Source organism: Brachionichthys hirsutus, chromosome 10 (assembly GCF_040956055.1).
Source record: "Brachionichthys hirsutus isolate HB-005 chromosome 10, CSIRO-AGI_Bhir_v1, whole genome shotgun sequence".
Classification (NCBI taxonomy): Eukaryota; Metazoa; Chordata; class Actinopteri; order Lophiiformes; family Brachionichthyidae; genus Brachionichthys; species Brachionichthys hirsutus.
In genome coordinates, this window is record NC_090906.1 from 72557 (window position 1) to 91111 (window position 18555).

Sequence of the window (18555 nt, forward strand, 5' to 3'; positions counted from 1 at the left end):
GCTACCAGGCCCGGCAGGGCGCGGCGGACCTGGGCCCCCACGGGTACAACTACGTGGTGGACCTCACGGCTCTGGCCCAGGTGAACCGGTCCAGCGGCTTCCGGCGGCAGGTGCGGCGCCAGTGTAACCTCCCGTACCCCCTGGCCTCCGCCGGCCCCCCAGCGATCCCCTCGGCCCCCCCGGCCCCCGCCTGCTCCTGCCAGCAGTGTTTGACCCACAGCAGCACCGGACCCATGCCCAGCCGGTCCCGGCACTCCTTCTCATCGGGCAGCCTGAACCGGCCCGGCCTGCAGGGGCCGGGGAGGGCGGCGGCCCCCCCCGCGGCCCTCTACTCACCGTATCCCAGGAGGCCCCTCTCTGTGGGGGGGCTGTCCTGGGGCAGCCCCTGGCCCCCCCCGCCCTCCGGTGGTCAGCTGACGGTGCCGCTCCTGGCCGGTTCTCCCAGCAGCAACGGGTTGAGGTCGGTATCGCCGTTCCTCGGCCCCCCCTCAACGCTTCCTGACCCCTGGAGGTCGTGCTCCTGTTTGAGCGCCTCGTTGACGGTAAACAGCCGTTTGTCTTTGTCCCGCAGCGTTCCCTCCATCGCCGTCCAGCTGAACGGCTCCGGCAGCGTCGGCTCCGCCCTGGCAGGTAACTGGGCCACGCCCCTCCATCGGGCCGTCCGTCCGTCCGTCCGGGAGCGGGGCGGCCGCGGACGAACGAGAACATCCAGTTCTGGTCTCAACTAGAAAGAAGCTCGTTAAAATGACAAAGCGTTCCGGGCCGCTCTGACTCCGCCCCCCAGAGCGCTCGCTCTGCTCTGCTGCTCTCCTCCAATCAGACGTCTACGTTGACCCAGTCTCTGGTTTAAACGTCCTAGCGTAGCATCCTGCTAAACGCCTGAAGGAGGCGGAGCCGAGTTTCATAAATAAATTCAGCTCTGTGATGTCATCAGACTGCTTTTAAAGAGAACATCTTCAGTGTAGCCTCCAAGCTAACAGGGTTAGCATGCGGCTGGTTACTATAGCAATGTGGCTAACGTTAGCCAACAGGAGCTTAATGTTGTGACCGGATCTAGAACCCAAACGCTCATTGGTTGTCATGGTGACCGCTGTCCTCGCCTCTCAGTGGATGTCTTTGTTGAAGCCAGGCAGCCAATCAGCCGCGCTCAGGTCATGTGACTCCGGCTGCTCATGCGTTTGATTTGTTCCTTTCTGCTCCTGCATATCTCCACCTGCCCCGCCCCATCTTGCCCCGCCCACCCCGCTCCGCTCCAGGCATGGCCTCCATTTTGATGTCAGCGGTGGGACTCGGCGTGCACTTCACCTCCGCCCCCCTCCCTCAGCAGCAGCAGCTCCAGCAGGCTCCTCCTCCTCCTCCTCCTCCCTCCGTCCTCCCCCCAGCCAGCAGTTCAGTTAGGAGAGCAAAGAGGCAGCACAGGAGAGGTAGCTACCACGCCCCGGCCTTCATCACTCCATCTCCACCCCCGTCATCCTCGCATCGGCCCACTGGCGCTCTCAAACAGAACCGGTTCCATGTTGGTGTTTAAACCCCGCCCACTAGAGGGCAGCGTTGTAATCAGCTGGCAGGAAGTGAGCAGATAGCCCCCGCCCTCGTAGCTAATCAATAATCATCGATCAGTCGGGTTGATTGTTTTGAGGAAGTTTAACGTTCCGGCCTGTTCTTCATCATCGCTCTTCCTCCTAAGACGCGTCACACCAGCTGACCCCGCCCCCATCCTCCATCCCGTGGTCGCCGTGACGTTAGCATGTTCTTCGTCACGTGATCCTCAGGTGACCTTCACCGTTGTCTCTCCCCGTCCTTCAGGCTCCGCCCAGAGAGCCGAGGAGGTGATCCAGCGCTACGTGGAGGTGGTGACCGGAGCGCCGGATGGGGTAAATAAACCGAGCCAGCCGATTGGTCACGCCCACTCTGACATCAGAAGAAGGATTTAGTCTCAACTGGTCAAATTTAGGCAAACATAACTCCAGGAGTTAGCTACGGGCTAGTTAGCTACGGGCTAGTTAGCTACGGGCCAGTTAGCTACGGCCAGTTAGCTACGGGCTAGTTAGCGACTGGTTATATTTGAATTTGTGACCCCCCCCCCAGGACTGTATTATCTGCATGGATCAGCTGTCCAGTCCTTCGGGCTATGAGACTCCTCCCACAGAGGGCGGGGCTAACTGCATCCTTCCAGACACTGCAGGGAAGTTCATCAACTGTGGCCACACCCTCCACCTGCTCTGCATGCTAGCGATGTACAACAACGGAACCAAGGTAGCGCGCTGTCGCCGCCCTAGTGGCCAGAGTCGGTTTAATTATCGATCAGCTGCCTTGATCACCTCTGACCTCTGTTGTCTAGGACGGCAGCCTGCAGTGTCCTTCCTGTAAGACCATATATGGGGAGAAGACCGGCACCCAGCCCAAAGGGAAGATGGAGATCTACAGCATTGGCCAGTCGCTGCCGGGACACCCCGACTGTGGCGCCATCCAGATCATCTACAGCATCCCGCCGGGCTTACAGGTGAGTCGGGACGCGTCCCGTCCCGTCTCACGTCCGTCTGAGGTAACCCTGAGCTCCACGTCCCGCAGGCTCCGGAGCATCCCAACCCGGGACACCCGTTCACCTGCCGGGGCTTCCCTCGCTTCTGCTTCCTGCCGGACAACGACAAGGGCAGGAAGGTAACGGCGTCCCGCCGCGCCGCCTCCGGGCAGGCGCTTCAACCTGCGGCTAACGCGTCCCTTGTCCCTCTCCAAGGTGCTGGAGCTGCTGAAGGTGGCGTGGATGCGGCGTCTCATCTTCATCGTCGGGACGTCCAGCACCACCGGGGAGCCCGACACCGTGGTGTGGAACGGCATCCACCACAAAACGGAGATGATGTCCAACCTGTCGGGACACGGATACCCCGACCCCAACTACCTGGACAATGTCCTGTCTGAGCTGGCCTCGCAGGGCGTCACAGAGGACAGTCTCAGGCCCCAGGGGGCGCCGGCGGCAGCTAGGGCACCGCCTCCTCCGGGAATCACAATCCGTCTGAGGCATCAAATAGAATCCCACCCCAAGGCGGCTCCTCTTTCATGATTCGTCCACGAGGACGTCCCCTTTCCTCTTCTGTGTCCCGCCTCCAGAACGGCGACTCGCGCTGGGAGTAAGAATCTCGTGAAGCACTTTAGTTGTGAGCGGCAGCGGCTCCGGACGGGAACGGGAGCGGGAAGGGAAAATGTTTCTGTTTGTGTTCACTGAAACGTAGCGAGGCGGCTAACGTTAGCCTGTCTGAGGACAGGAAGTACAGAACCGACTGTACATGAAAACAGGAAGCAAACAAGACTCGAGTGTTTTAACACCAGTTTGATTAATGCCAATCTCAGAATAACATTAAAACAGACTTCAAAGCTTCGGCTTTGATCTTTCTTAGTTTGGGCTTCCGTCCCGTCTCGGATCCGACGGCTTCTGGACCTCAGTGGGCGGGAAGAAGGAACATTTTCCAGTGTGACAATCAAGGTGGTTAAACTCACCGAGCCGCTGCTAGCACGCTAACGGCTGCTAACTCACCTCCCGCATCACATGACTTATTCTGCTCAAGGCGTCGCCGCTCAGCTGACATGTAAACACAAAGTGAAAAAAAACGGCAATAAAGAAACGTTAAAACATCCTGAACGAGTCGTTTTCTGGAGCGGGTATTTAAGTGGTTAAAGGGCGGTCTCTACACCTGAACAGGTGACCAAAATATCCAATCAGCAGCGAGGGGGCCTGAGATAACGTCAAGCTACAGAGAACAATACGTAATGGCTGCTAGCATAGCGTTAGCATCGAGGTGGTGCCGTAGCACGGCATCCTGAGCCTAGCTATTTGAGTTGTTTGTCCTTCGTAGGACACCGTAGTTACTGCTGCTCTCCAGAGGGCGCCAATACAAGCCGTCGACTGCGGTGAGTTATAGCTGTGTACTATTACTTGTACCGGTCAACTAAGGTACTGGTAGTTCAGTGAACGTGTTTAAATACTGCAAAAACATCATTTACAAATGATATTAAAGCAGTAACTGTTGGCACTCGGGGCTGGGGTGTACTGAGAAGTGGCACGGGGCATGAAGAAGGCTGCCGCCCCCTGATCTACAGTAACCAATCAGATGTGAGCCCGGTTTCTTTCACACGTCTGCGTGAAGGCGTGGAACGGAAGAACGAGGTGGACAAAAGGAGCAAGGCAACACATTTTATTCAAAGGCCTAATTGGCGTTAAGGTACAGCATATTAAACGTTAGTCCGGCGTGGCGACCGCTTCCTCTACGCGTAGCGACCGCTTCCTTTAAGCGCAGCGACCGCTTCCTTCACGCGTAGCGACCGCTTCCTTTAAGCGCAGCGACCGCTTCCTCCACGCGTAGCGACCGCTTCCTTTAAACGTAGCGACCGTTTCCTCCACGCGTAGCGACCGTTTCCTCTACGCGTAGCGACCGTTTCCTCTACGCGTAGCGACCGCTTCCTCCACGCGTAGCGACCGTTTCCTCCACGCGTAGCGACCGTTTCCTCCACGCGTAGCGACCGCTTCCTTTAAGCGTAGCGACCGTTTCCTCCACGCGTAGCGACCGCTTCCTCTACGCGTAGCGACCGCTTCCTCTACGCGTAGCGACCGCTTCCTCTACGCGTAGCGACCGCTTCCTTCACGCGTAGCGACCGCTTCCTTTACGCGTAGTGACCGCTTCCTCTACGCGTAGCGACCGTTTCCTTCACGCGTAGCGACCGCTTCCTTTACGCGTAGCGACCGCTTCCTTTACGCGTAGCGACCGCTTCCTCTACGCGTAGCGACCGTTTCCTTCACGCGTAGCGACCGCTTCCTTTACGCGTAGCGACCGTTTCCTTTACGCGTAGCGACCGCTTCCTTTACGCGTAGCGACCGTTTCCTTCACGCGTTACATTCAGGCTGTGATGTTTGACATGCTGCTGCTAACGTGTAGCGGCTAGCTGCCGTCCCGATTAAGATATGTTAGCTGCTGTCGCTAGTAGCGTCTGTTAGAGGAGCCGTAGTTTACATCCCTGCACATTATATTTCAATAAATATAATAAATAAAAAGTACAAATATTCGAATATGATGGAACCAGATGGGTTTTTTTCATCAGTAATACGTCGACTCGGCAGAACGTGAGAAACGGTCCTCCGGGTTTCACCTGTGACATTCCGATCCTCGTACATTCCGTCGTTCCGAGTCGCTACGCTGCGATTGTTTAGTCTGTTAGTGTTGTGGGTCCGGAACGCCGAACTCCGGCCGCTGGGATCCGGCTCGCTCCGTCAATAGTTGACTTTCCCGGGAAGCTGGAAGTTGACGCCGCTGTAGTCCACCATGTACATGGGCCACTGCTGCTAGCGGGCAGGAACAGCAGCGGTCAGTTCTCCTCGGGGTTATCTCGTTATACGGCCTCACCATCACACTCACCATCACTGGAATCTGATTGGTTGATAGCCCCAGGTCGGAGGAGGCGGGGATTCGACTACTGTCCTGGACTCTCTTGCGCTTCCGTCGATGAGTGGAGGCGTTTGTTCCTACTGGAGACACGAAGACGTGTTACTTCCTGTCAGCTGACGGCAAACGGAACGGCTGGACCGGGATGAGGAACCGGGACGAGGAACCGGGACGAGGAACCGGGACGAGGAACCGGGACTCACCTGTGTTACACGCCTGCCTGCAGATTTCTGCAAAAGGTCTGCAAGACACAAAAACAACTTCAGACGGGAAACTCAGCCTCTGGTTGGTTGAGAGGTTTGACCAAACCCCCCCCCCCCCCCCCCCCCCCCCCCGTCTATGCTAATTAAATGTAACTAAACATCATGTACATAAAGGCGTGTCAACAAGTCAGAAATCTGTGACCAATCAGAACCCGGACTGACTTTAGCCTGTTAGCATGGTGCTAACGGGCTACGTTGGGCCCCAATATATCCCTCAGATATAACAGTCTTATGCTAGCTTGTTAGCAGAAGTTGTTTTCTGGGTGGATCAACGGCGGGCGGGTCGGGCCTCCCGGCGGGTCGGGCCTCCCGGTTCTTCTACTCACTGCAGCTGGCTCTTGACGTTGAACGTGACGTCGTTGGCGGCGTGGAGGATCTTCTCCAGGCACACGACGTCGTACATGTTCGGGTTCCTGAAGGGAACGTCGTCTGGAAGGCCGCCGACTTCCACGGACTCTGGACTTCCCCGGATCAGCTTATACGGGACGACGATGGAGCGGTCCAAACCCAGAGCCTCACCTGAGCAGAAGCGCAGGTTTGATGCTAACGCTGCTAGCTCCGAGGCTAAGGCGATGGCGTCGGGGTGCAGGTCCGTTTACCGTATTTCTTGTTGAACAGCTCCTTGACTCGCTCTCTGAGGACGACTTTCTCCCCGATTCGATTAACGTCGTCGTCGTCTGTCGGAGGAAGAGAAGCCGCTAACCTTTCAAAATAAAGCTCCGGCAGGAAGAGGGCTCGTACTCACCGCTGATGGAGCTGTAGGCCTTCTTCAGTAAAGTGACGCGTCGCGGCGCTAACGGGACCGTTAGCAAACATGACTGTTAGCATGTAGCATGTAGCTGAATCAGATTCTCGGATGAGAAGTTAAACTGTTCTCACCTGGCTTTGGAACGAGTCCTTGAAAAGGTCTACAGAGACGGAGGACATGGGTTAAAGACAAATATCACATCAGAAGCCTGAAGACAAAAACATGAGGAAGGGGGCGGGGCCAGCGCCCACCTGGTGATGGTGAAGTTGATCTTGTCAGCAACCGCCAGGATCCTCTCCAAGTTCTGGGAGCCGAAGGTGCAGGGCTTCCGGAAGGGGATCCCGGGAGGGAGGCCCTGGATGAGGACCGAGTCCGGGTTGTTCTTGATCCTCTTGTAAGGCACTTGGACCGGGTACTTGATGCCGAGCGCCTCCCCGTACTTCCTGTTGAACATATCCTGGACCTGCTCCCGCAGCGTGTTAGCCAGGTCGATCCGGGACAGTTTGGATTCCAGACACTCTGGGGACGGAGGACACGTTCGTTTCCCTTCCTTGTTTAGGGGACAGACACGAGGAACGCAGGCGTACCTGAGAACCCAGGTCTCCTGGATACGGCTGCAGAGTCCTCTGGTACCGGCACCGTGTCCTTTGGGTCCAGGTCTGGGCGACATTTAAATGTTCGAGTGAGGAAACATTCCTCGTTCGAGGTTTGAATCGGTCACAAACAAACATCGGAGAATTCCTGCGAGGAACTTCTGAGCTGCTTCACGTCCAGCTTCAAATGCAGCAGGTTCAGCGCTGGACTGTTAGCATGATGTGCTAGCGTTAGCTTTAGTGCTGGCTGTTAACATGCTAACGTTAGCTTTAGTGCTGGTTGTTGATGTGTTAATGCTAGCTTTAGGTCTAGCTGCTAACGTTAGCTTTAGTGCTGGCTGTTAACATGCTAACGTTAGCTTTAGTGCTGGTTGTTGATGTGCTAACATTAGCTTTAGTGCTGGTTGTTGATGTGCTAACGTTAGCTTTAGTGCTGGTTGTTGATGTGCTAACGTTAGCTTTAGTGCTGGTTGTTGATGTGCTAACGTTAGCTTTAGTGCTGGTTGTTGATGTGCTAGCATTAGCTTTAGTGCTGGCTGTTAACGTGCTAACGTTAGCTTTAGTGCTGGTTGTTGATGTGCTAACGTTAGCTTTAGTGCTGGTTGTTGAAGTGTTAATGCTAGCTTTAGGTCTAGCTGCTAACGTTAGCTTTAGTGCTGGCTGCTGATGTGCTAGCATAGCTTTATGTTAGCACGTGGTCCATCTTACCCGAGTCACAGGGGGGGCCTGAAGGCGTCTCTTGTTTGACCTGCTCCGTGAGAAGCTCCGGCCTGGAGACGGATAAACATTATTTAGGGCGCAGAAGACGTGTCCTCACTTCCTGTCCTCCCTTCCTGTCCTCACCTCCTGATAACAAACTGGATGTGGCTGCTAGCGGCTAGGACCTTGCGTAGCTTGGCCGCTCCGAAGCAGTTGGGCCTCCGCAGAGAGATTCCCTCCGGCAGGCCGGTGACGTACAGATCCTCCGGGTACATCTGGAACCTGGAGTACGGAACCGAGGCTGGTTCTGGGAGGCTCAGAGCTTCGGCTGAGGAGGAGGAGGAGGGGGAGGGGCTCATCACACCGACCTCTACCTGAGCTCAAGCTCCGCCCCCCCAGGTAGCTTACCATATTTAATGCTGAACAGACTGTCCACTTGTCTCCGCAGCTGAAGAATCATCTCACCGATGTCCTCCACCAGATGTCCTCCACCTGCTGAGACAGTGTCATTATGAGGGGCGGGGCTTCCCACCCGTGGACATTTAGAGTCAGCTCTGTCGTTCCTACCTTCGGGCGATCTCCTGACGCTGAGAGCGGCGGCGGCGGGCGACAGCGCTTCAGCTGCCGGCGTGAGAAGAGAACCAATCAGAACCCGGCACACGCTGGTCTAATCAATATTGAGGTGAACAGCGTCTGATTGGCTGCTTTATTTGACCGTCTACGAGGACGAACGAGGACAAAGGGCTCCTGAAACCGGGCTGGGCTGGACTCACCTGCAGGTTCTGTCCTTTTGGGTCATTTGTGAAAGAAAAACAAAACTTGAAATCACAAAGAAAACAATCCCTAGTCGGGGGAGACCAGGGATCCAGGATCGGGGGAGACTAGGGATCCAGGATCGGGGGAGACCAGGGATCCAGGATCGGGGGAGACCAGGGATCCAGGATCGGGGAAGACCAGGGATCCAGGATCGGGGGAGACTAGGGATCCAGGATCGGGGGAGACTAGGGATCCAGGATCGGGGGGGAGACTAGGGATCCAGGATCGGGGGAGACCAGGGATCCAGGATTGGGGGAGACCAGGGATCCAGGATCGGGGGAGACTAGGGATCCAGGATCGGGGGAGACTAGGGATCCAGGATCGGGGGAGACTAGGGATCCAGGATCGGGGGAGACTAGGGATCCAGGATCGGGGGAGACCAGGGATCCAGGATCGGGGGAGACCAGGGATCCAGGATCGGGGGAGACTAGGGATCCAGGATCGGGGGAGACTAGGGATCCAGGATCGGGGGAGACTAGGGATCCAGGATCGGGGGAGACCAGGGATCCAGGATCGGGGGAGACCAGGGATCCAGGATCGGGGGGGAGACTAGGGATCCAGGATCGGGGGAGACTAGGGATCCAGGATCGGGGGAGACCAGGGATCCAGGATCGGGGGAGACCAGGGATCCAGGATCGGGGGGGAGACTAGGGATCCAGGATCGGGGGGGGAGACTAGGGATCCAGGATCGGGGGGGAGACTAGGGATCCAGGATCGGGGGGGAGACTAGGGATCCAGGATCGGGGGAGACTAGGGATCCAGGAACGGGGAAGACTAGGGATCCAGGATCGGGGGAGACTAGGGATCCAGGAACGGGGGAGAGACTAGGGATCCAGGATCGGGGGAGACTAGGGATCCAGGATCGGGGGGGACACTAGGGATCCAGGATCGGGGGAGACCAGGGATCCAGGATCGGGGGAGACCAGGGATCCAGGATCGGGGGGGAGACTAGGGATCCAGGAACGGGGGAGAGACTAGGGATCCAGGATCGGGGGAGACTAGGGATCCAGGATCGGGGGGGAGACTAGGGATCCAGGATCGGGGGAGACTAGGGATCCAGGAACGGGGGAGACTAGGGATCCAGGAACGGGGGAGAGACTAGGGATCCAGGATCGGGGGGGAGACTAGGGATCCAGGATCGGGGGGGAGACTAGGGATCCAGGATCGGGGGGGAGACTAGGGATCCAGGATCGGGGGAGACCAGGGATCCAGGATCGGGGGAGACTAGGGATCCAGGATCGGGGGGGGGAGACTAGGGATCCAGGATCGGGGGGGAGACTAGGGATCCAGGAACGAGGGAGAGACTAGGGATCCAGGATCGGGGGGGAGACTAGGGATCCAGGATCGGGGGGAGACTAGGGATCCAGGATCGGGGGGGAGACTAGGGATCCAGGATCGGGGGGAGACCAGGGATCCAGGATCGGGGGGGAGACTAGGGATCCAGGATCGGGGGGAGACTAGGGATCCAGGATCGGGGGAGACTAGGGATCCAGGATCGGGGGGAGACTAGGGATCCAGGATCGGGGGAGACTAGGGATCCAGGATCGGGGGGAGACTAGGGATCCAGGATCGGGGGAGACCAGGGATCCAGGATCGGGGGAGACTAGGGATCCAGGAACGGGGGGACTAGGGATCTAGTCCTGGGACGCTGGACTACGGAACAGCGGCTCCAGATCTGTGAGGAAGCGGCGAGCATCAGACTGACGCCAGCAGCCAATCACAGACGAGGAGGAGGAGTGCTGAGGTCTGGATCTAATCTTTGAGGGGAGGGTTTTCATACGTCCTAACAAGCAGCCGAGGTGTGGGCGGAGCCAGTCGTCCAGGTGAGGAGGAAGAGGAGGCAGTTACCTGCGTGGTTCTCCATTGGCCGATGGGGAGCAGGGGGAGCAGAGGGCGGGGCCGTGGCGGGACACCCTGTCTCGGACTCGCTGGGCTCCTCCCCGCCGGGACCGGCGTCTACAGGAAGGAGACATTTAAACATCACCTGGTCGTCCCACCTGTGATGTCTGCCGGACAGGTGTGGGACTCACCTGGGACCGTGACCCGAATGATGTCCCGGTCCGGGGGCTCCGTTTTAATCCTCTTCAGGGGGGCGTCTCCTGAAGGACCTGAAGGAGACACGGATCCATCAGAGTCTTCCTCACAGCGATGAAGATGGTAAGGTGATTTAAAGGTACAGTACCCGCGGCGCCGGCGCCCAGCGGGCTCACACACGCGCTCGTTGATCTGCTGTGGGCGTTTCCCACTAGCTCGCCGGGGAAGCCGTCATCGGGGGCGGAGCCCGGGTCGTGTTTGCCCTCCTCTCTCGCCATCTTTCCAGCAGCTTGAAGAGACGAGACAGAAGAAGAGGAGCGTCCTGTTAGCGGTTAGCGGTTAGCTGTGGGAGCTTCTCCAGAACCTTCTAGAACCTGCTGGAAAGCGTCGGAGGTTCTTACCGGTGAAAATCCTCTCATCAAACATTCTGGAAGAGAAAAAGAGAAGAAGAACAATCAGGAAGCAGTGAAGGTGAGGAAGACGACAACGACTCTGGGCCGCCACAGGGAGGCGCTAGCGCGCTGCATTAACAACGACAATCATTACCGACCAATCAGAGACGGTCCTTTCGCTTGAACATAATTAACACGAGCAAGCAGCTGCGTCTCCATGACGACAGGCTCGGTCACCGTTTGACGATGAAGCGGATCCCGTGGCGCTCGTCCAGGATGCGCTTCAGTTTGGGAACGCCGTAGGTGCAGGGCCTCTTGAAGGGGATCTGGTCCGGAACGCCGATGATCTCCACGGCTCCCGGGTCACACGCAATCTTACGGTAGGGGACGGGCACCATGTGGTCCAGACCCAGGGCCTCGGCTGGAGGCAGGAAACAGGAAGTGGGTTCCATCCAGCGAGCAGAGAGTCCGCTCCGGATCCGCTCCGGATCCCGAGGAGGACCTTCCTTACCGTATCGGCTGTTGAATAAGATCTGCACGCATTCCCTCAACGTGTTGATGTCTTCCGTTTCCCGGATGAAAGAATCCCATTTTTCTGCAACAAACATTCCGTTAGCGTTTAGCATAGCGACCGACGATCAAGGATCTGCAGCACCAAACTTCTTATGAGCTACTTCTGCTAGCCGCTAACAGCTCAGTGTTAGCATAGCCGAGTCTTTGCTCAGTGAACAAGGATTAATCAATGGAGGTTAAAACAATGACCGTTACGTTAGCATGATCTGATCTAGATTAGCATGATCTGATCTGGGTTAGCATGATCTGATTTAGATTAGCATGATCTGATCTGGGTTAGCATGATCTGATTTAGATTAGCATGATCTGATCTAGATTAGCATGATCTGATCTGGGTTAGCATGATCTGATCCAGGTTAGCATGATCTGATCTGGGTTAGCATGATCTGATCTAGATTAGCACGCCCTGATCTAGATTAGCATGATCTGATCTAGATTAGCACGCCCTGATCTAGATTAGCATGATCTGATCTAGATTAGCACGCCCTGATCTAGATTAGCACGCCTTGATCTAGATTAGCACGCCCTGATCTAGATTAGCACGCCCTGATCTAGATTAGCATGATCTGATCTAGATTAGCACGCCCTGATCTAGATTAGCACGCCCTGATCTAGATTAGCATGATCTGATCCATATGAACGGATTCCTCACTTGATCAATAATCCCAGCAGGCATTCAGAGTCAGCTAAAATACCATTAGCAGTAGCAACCATCAGACAGACTGGCGCGATAAGGTTAGGGGCGGGGTTAGAGGCGGAGTTAGTGAGTGGGATCTAATTCCTCTGGGATTATCTTGTAAGCAGTCCTTCTACACCGTTGCCGTTGGTAACGGACCCGGTTCTGGTCCGTCTCGTTTGGATGAACGCACCGGACTTCTCGTGGACGATGGAGAAGAGCAGCCGCTTGGAGATGTGGACGCCCGGAGGACTCGGACCCTGATCCGGGAGCAGTCCGGTCGTCTCCTCTGGACACGAGACAAACCAAACGTCCTCGGGTTAGCTAGCAGCTAAGCTAGCAGCTAAACGCCGCCCTGCTCGGGACCGTCGTCGTACCGCTCTGGTCCCCGCCGGACGCCGTGTCTTTTCCCGGGTTGGGGAGGGACATGGGTTTGAAGTCCAGCTTCCCGTCTGGATGAGGTTTGGAGGACATGGGCATCCCGTACAGGAAGCTGGACAGGACAGAGCTGCTGGAGGAGGCGGGACTCGTCCCGGGGGCGTGGCTGCTCGGCGTCGCCGCAGCGGAGGAGGAGTTGAGATTGACATCGGTGCTGGTCTTCGTCTCTTCTACCGGCCTGGAGAGATAAAACCAAGGAGGACGTAACGTGGGGGGGGCCGGGGGGGTCAGGAGACGGACGGCGTTCCCGGCGTTCCCAGACGAGCACGGACTCACCGTTTGACCGTGAACTGGATCCGGTGGCTCTGCTCCAGGATCTCCATCAGCGTCTTGGAGTCGTACTCGCAGGGCTTCTTCAGGGCGACGCCGTCGGGCAGCCCGTGGGCCGCCACGCAGCCGGGGTCCTTCTGGAGCCGCTCGTAGGGCACGGGGACCAGGTCGCTCGTCCCCGCCGCCTCGCCTGCACGCCAACAGGAAACGATAAAAGCTCAAAGGAGATCAGAGGCCGCGGCGGGCGCCGTGGCGACGCCTTACTGTAGAGCACGGTGAAGACTTCCTCCACCATCTTCCTGAGGACGAAGACGTTGGACTGGGCGTCCGCTGGCGCTCCGGGCCCGCCCTGCTCGCCGTCCTCGTCTTTGGTTTGGCCGTTTCCTGCGGCGGCGTTCTGCAGACACGCCGCGCCTACAGGCAGACGACAACCGTCACGGCGTTTAACGATTTAAGCAACCAATCAGAATCGAGCATCAAGGCCTGAGGAGGAGAGTCAACGTTGGGAAGCCCCGCCCCCCCCCGCCATCGTTAAACCGAACACAAACTCACGGCAGAACTTGTAAAAGTCCGTTTGGATTTCCCTCCTGGAGTTGAGGAAGACACGCCCCCTCTCCGTGCCGACGGCGATCACGCTGTCCTCGTGGACGGTGACGCACGCCACCTCGGCGTTGAGCTTGGACATCGCCATGCACTGCAGGAGGACACGGGCGCACCGTTACAGGAAGTACACGCCCCCTAGAGGCTGTGGGTGGAGACTTCCTGCGGGACGTACCACCGAGTCGAGGGCGGACACCAGGCTGGTGAGGATCTCCTGCCGGGCCGACACCAGCGGGCCCAGCGGGTCGGCCCGGGAGTCGGACCGGACGCCGTCGCAGACCAGCTTCCTCGTCTGAGCCATGGCTCTGTGGACGACGATCGCAGGTTAGCGCCGCCGCCGCCGCCACACGTGGGCCCGAACGCGGTTCAAAGCCGACATCACGTTAGCAGCCTTCGTTACCGTGGATACAGGGCGTTAGCGTCACTGCTACCACACAGCTAATTAGCACAAACTGTTCAACAATGAAATTACGATGTCTTCATCCTGGGCGTGGCTCAGACGGCGAGACGTTTCAGCCCCGAGCGGACCACGCCCCCATTAGGGTCCAGATGGAATCCGGGCCCGACGCCGACCCAGGTCCAGAGCCGGTCCAGAGCGGTTCCGTCTGGGATGATGTCATCGGATCATTCTCCCAACAGGGCCTGTTAACGCCAGGCACGGCGTCGTCATGGCAACCGAAGCCCGTCTCCTTGGAAACTAATCTCGGGGCATTTGAACAATGCGGCGCCGGCCTTTAATCTCTCCAGACACTGGGATCCATTATACCGGCCTCCGGATGGAGGCGGCGCCGGTCGGCCCACGAGCCGACGCCATTGGCCGCCCACATCGGCCTCCCCTGAGGCCCCCTCCCTCCTAAATGGTGAAGCAGAGAGGAGGGGCCAGCCGGATCAATAACGAGGATCCGGTTTAACGTTACCTTCACCAGAGCTCGGATCCGTCCAGAACTTTATCTGTTGCTAAAGAATCGTTTCCTCTTCCTGTGGGTGGGGTCTTCCCGAGCTCCGCCCCCTGGATTGGAGTTTGTTCTTGCCCTCCAGTTAAAAAGGTCCGATAAAACAATGTTCCGCTCAGCTTCAGAAAGTTCTGGACGGGTTCTGGGTGGACGGGTTCTGGACGGGTTCTGGGTGGGTTCTGGGTGGACGGGTTCTGGGTGGGTTCTGGGTGGACGGGTTCTGGACGGGTTCTGGGTGGACGGGTTCTGGACGGGTTCTGGGCGGGTTCTGGGTGGACGGGTTCTGGGTGGGTTCTGGGTGGACGGGTTCTGGACGGGTTCTGGGTGGACGGGTTCTGGACGGGTTCTGGGTGGGTTCTGGGTGGACGGGTTCTGGGCGGGTTCTGGGTGGACGGGTTCTGGACGGGTTCTGGGCGGGTTCTGGGTGGACGGGTAACCGAATAGTGACTCCATCTACACGCCAGGGACCGTCAGGCTCCGAGCCGAACTTCCAAAGGAACGCCGGGAAAACAGGAATTTAGGAATGACAATGATCAATAAAGGAAAAGATTTCTGTCTATCGTTATGTTAAGTTTGAATTCTGCTGTTATTTACTTGCTAATAACAGTAATAGAAACGCCAAAGGATTCTCTGGTCAGTAATTAAAACGACTTTAAATCGATTTTTGTGATTCAGTGTCTTTCTTTCTTGTTTTTTGACATCAATAGTGTTTTATTTTATCTCCTATTTTTACTTTACTACAATGAACTCAACGTGAGCTCCGTATCACTTTGATCGATGTATTATTGGGGTTAGGGTCGTTGTCATTGCTTGTGTGTTTATTTATGTCACTGCCGTTTCTTATTTATCGATAAGTGATCAATAATGTCTGAGAGTGAACCGACAAACAAAAGGCAAACTTTGATATCTTGTTCGAAGCCTTTTAAACTTGAAATGAAAGCATGAACCGGACGTTTAAGGGTTAATTTCCGCCACCTCCGGCTGAATTATCTCGTATTTACCGGTTAGAAGTGACAAAGTTAACAGGATTATAATAATCGAGTCGGGCTAATTTAGCGCGTCCCTCTAGCTAGCGGGGCTAGCGGGGCTAGCGGAGCTAGCTTGTACTAGCTCCTACCCTCGTTAGCGGTGCTTTTAAATGACAGAACAATTAGCAACCACCCGGACAGACGCTATATACCAATGACAAATACTAGCTAGCAGGCTAGTCGCTAGTAGCAGGCTAATGTAGCCCCTAACTAACAATAGCCTGCGTAATCCGTGCTAATTAGCTAACGGTATCATAATACTGTTTACGGTAGCATACTAGCTAGTTTAACGTCCGCAGCTCTACTGCGTTAGCCTTCTTGCTAGCTAGCGCTAACCTTTCATCCCACCCCCCGGCTCGCAAATTAGGATATAATCCGTAATTTCTGAATGTACAGCCTCAAAAGACCAACGCTTCCCGTTCAACGGCGCAACGCGAACGTTAACGGACGTAAAACGAGACAGAACAATCTCACCGTAATCAGCGATTAAATAGCCTTGTTGCAGCCGTCAATCCCGGAATAGGTTTATTCCCCGTTCTAATCCATCAGGAACGATTCCCACGGCGGTCCGGTCCGCTAGAACATAATCCGGAGCGGAGTCCGCTGTTCCTGTATTTGGGGACTTTTGTCTCTTTTGCGTTTAAAAGGGTCGGGCGTCCCTTTCCCCTTTCTTTGTTCTGTAATCCAATAAAATTGAAACTCATTCGCCTCCTGCTAATCCCAGCCCAACTCAACAGCAGCATCCATTGGCTGCGATTTACATACAGGATTAACCTCCGGAAAAGCCCTCCGGCACCGGATTCTAACGGAACCACCGGGACACAAACCCCCATCACTCGTGTTTGCTCCAGATTATTTTGAGATTGTGTCCAGAGCGAGAAGACAGTTGCTAAAATAAGGAACAGGAGAAATGGGATCAATGTAATCCACGTATCGCTGTAATCTGGGCAGGCAAATGTTGAAATTAGTTCAATGTGGCTTTATTCCAACCATAATCCCGAAAGATCCGGGAATCTGTAACCCTGAAATAGAAAGAAGATCAGTTCTGACTAATCCGGATTAAAGTCTAATAAATAGTTTATTCTTTTTATATGGTTCAAAAAAGGTGTAAAAACATTGAAACTTTTCCCACAATGTCCCAGTTTTCTCTTGGGATTGGGATTATATGAGGAATAATAATAATCTGATTAGTTTCACTACGGGCAAAAAAACAAAGAAGCTTCAATAAATCGTCATGTTGGGATTATTTCTGGGATTCATCGAAAGCGCGTTACTGAGTTTAGGAATAAATAAATTGAAGCCAAATCCATGACTGTAATCTGATCGGTTTCACTTCTGCACTAAATCTGTGTTCACCGGCAGAACCGACAGAATCTGCTGAACCCAGACCCGGGTCGCCTGCTCGCCATGAAAGGTCCAAAAGTCCAGGAAACTGGAACCGAGGTCAGAGCCTGACCATTTGTGACATCATCACAGGTCAGTTGATGATGTCAGAGTTCATAGCATGCATGAACCAATCAGAAAAGATTCCTCCGTGTTGTGATGAGATCTGAACCCTTCCCTGAGCATCGAAGAGGGAAATAAAACCAAAGGCCTTTCCTCCGTTCTTAATATTTAATGATTCAATCTCCAAAAACGTTGCAGCAGGAGCCCCCCAACCGGGAGCGTCCGTCTCAGCCGGCCGTCCACGCCCCCCCAACCGGCCGTCCACGCCCCCCCAACCGGGAGCGTCCGTCTCAGCCGGCCGTCCACGCCCCCCCCAACCGGCCGTCCACGCCCCCCCCAACCGGCCATCCACGCCCCCCCCAACCGGGAGCGTCCGTCTCAGCCGGCCGTCCACGCCCCCCCCAACCGGGAGCGTTGCCAAAAGGACACTTGGAAGACTCGGTAAGGGTTTGATAATGATGCTAGGTTAGCCAGGTTAGCCCCGGGACCCCATGTTAGCCCGGGACCCCATGTTAGCCCGGGACCCCATGTTAGCCCGGGACCCCATGTTAGCCCGGGACCCCATGTTAGCCCCGGGACCCCATGTTAGCCCGGGACCCCATGTTAGCCCCGGGACCCCATGTTAGCCCGGGACCCCATGTTAGCCCGGGACCCCAGGTTAGCCCCGGGACCCCATGTTAGCCCGGGACCCCAGGTTAGCCCGGGACCCCATGTTAGCCCGGGACCCCAGGTTAGCCCGGGACCCCATGTTAGCCCGGGACCCCATGTTAGCCCGGGACCCCATGTTAGCCCGGGACCCCAGGTTAGCCCGGGACCCCATGTTAGCCCGGGACCCCATGTTAGCCCGGGACCCCATGTTAGCCCGGGACCCCATGTTAGCCCGGGACCCCATGTTAGCCCGGGACCCCAGGTTAGCCCGGGACCCCATGTTAGATAAACAAACATTTTGTTTATCTGCTCCGCAGAGAGGAGAGCTGAGATGTGATTCATGCCGTCCTCTGATTGGCTAAAAGGAATCGGACCAGTGGTCACTTCAACCCAGCCCTGAGGCATGGTGACCTAACCTGGCCAGATCACCATGGCAACTGATGTTCCTGATGTGTAGGTTACGTTCAGAGATTAAAATCATTTAATTCATCCCGGAACAGCGTTAGCTGTTTGTTAGCTTCCTATGAGTTAGCTGTTAACTGTCTGTTAGCTTTCTACGACTGTGCATTAGCTGTTTGCTAGCCATTAGCTTCACATGAGTTAGCTGTTAACTGTCTGTTAGCTTTCTACGACTGTGCATTAGCTGTTTGCTAGCCATTAGCTTCACATGAGTTAGCTGTTAACTGTCTGTTAGCTTTCTACGACTGTGCATTAGCTGTTTGCTAGCCATTAGCTTCACATGAGTTAGCTGTTAACTGTCTGTTAGCTTTCTGCAACCATTAACTTGCTTGTTAGCCGCTAGCTTTCTACGACTGTGTATTAGCTGTTTGCTAGTTGCTAGCCGTGTTTTAGCTGTAAAGAATGATTAAATGAGATCCACAGCTCCTTCCTTCTGGGACAGTGTTAACCCTTTAACTGCTAAATGTCCGGTAGCTTTCTGCGACCA

General features: G+C 55.9%; 2 protein-coding genes across 2 annotated transcripts in view; one reads left to right on the plus strand and one right to left on the minus strand.

The window, feature by feature from the left end:
• dtx2 (deltex 2, E3 ubiquitin ligase) overlaps window positions 1–3632 on the plus strand; it is a 16361-nt gene extending 12729 nt beyond the window's left edge. The window contains exons 3-10 of the mRNA XM_068744183.1: window positions 9–460; window positions 572–630; window positions 1257–1424; window positions 1807–1874; window positions 2089–2256; window positions 2342–2503; window positions 2572–2661; window positions 2738–3632. Coding sequence (XP_068600284.1) covers window positions 9–460; window positions 572–630; window positions 1257–1424; window positions 1807–1874; window positions 2089–2256; window positions 2342–2503; window positions 2572–2661; window positions 2738–3061 — 1491 coding nt within the window. The 3' untranslated portion in view covers window positions 3062–3632. The remainder of the gene's footprint in view (window positions 1–8; window positions 461–571; window positions 631–1256; window positions 1425–1806; window positions 1875–2088; window positions 2257–2341; window positions 2504–2571; window positions 2662–2737) is intronic.
• Window positions 3633–4185: 553 nt separating this feature from the next.
• Window positions 4186–13835, minus strand: gtf2ird1 (GTF2I repeat domain containing 1). The gene is given in 23 exon segments (XM_068743966.1): window positions 4186–5329; window positions 5406–5673; window positions 6022–6214; window positions 6295–6372; window positions 6441–6488; window positions 6575–6603; window positions 6695–6962; window positions 7031–7102; window positions 7745–7806; window positions 7880–8063; window positions 8144–8356; window positions 10400–10526; window positions 10529–10659; window positions 10734–10874; window positions 10987–11012; window positions 11215–11398; window positions 11489–11572; window positions 12420–12510; window positions 12593–12842; window positions 12941–13124; window positions 13199–13348; window positions 13487–13628; window positions 13710–13835. Coding segments are annotated over 23 exon segments (3120 nt in total). The 3' UTR covers window positions 4186–5260.
• Window positions 13836–18555: the final 4720 nt, after the last annotated feature.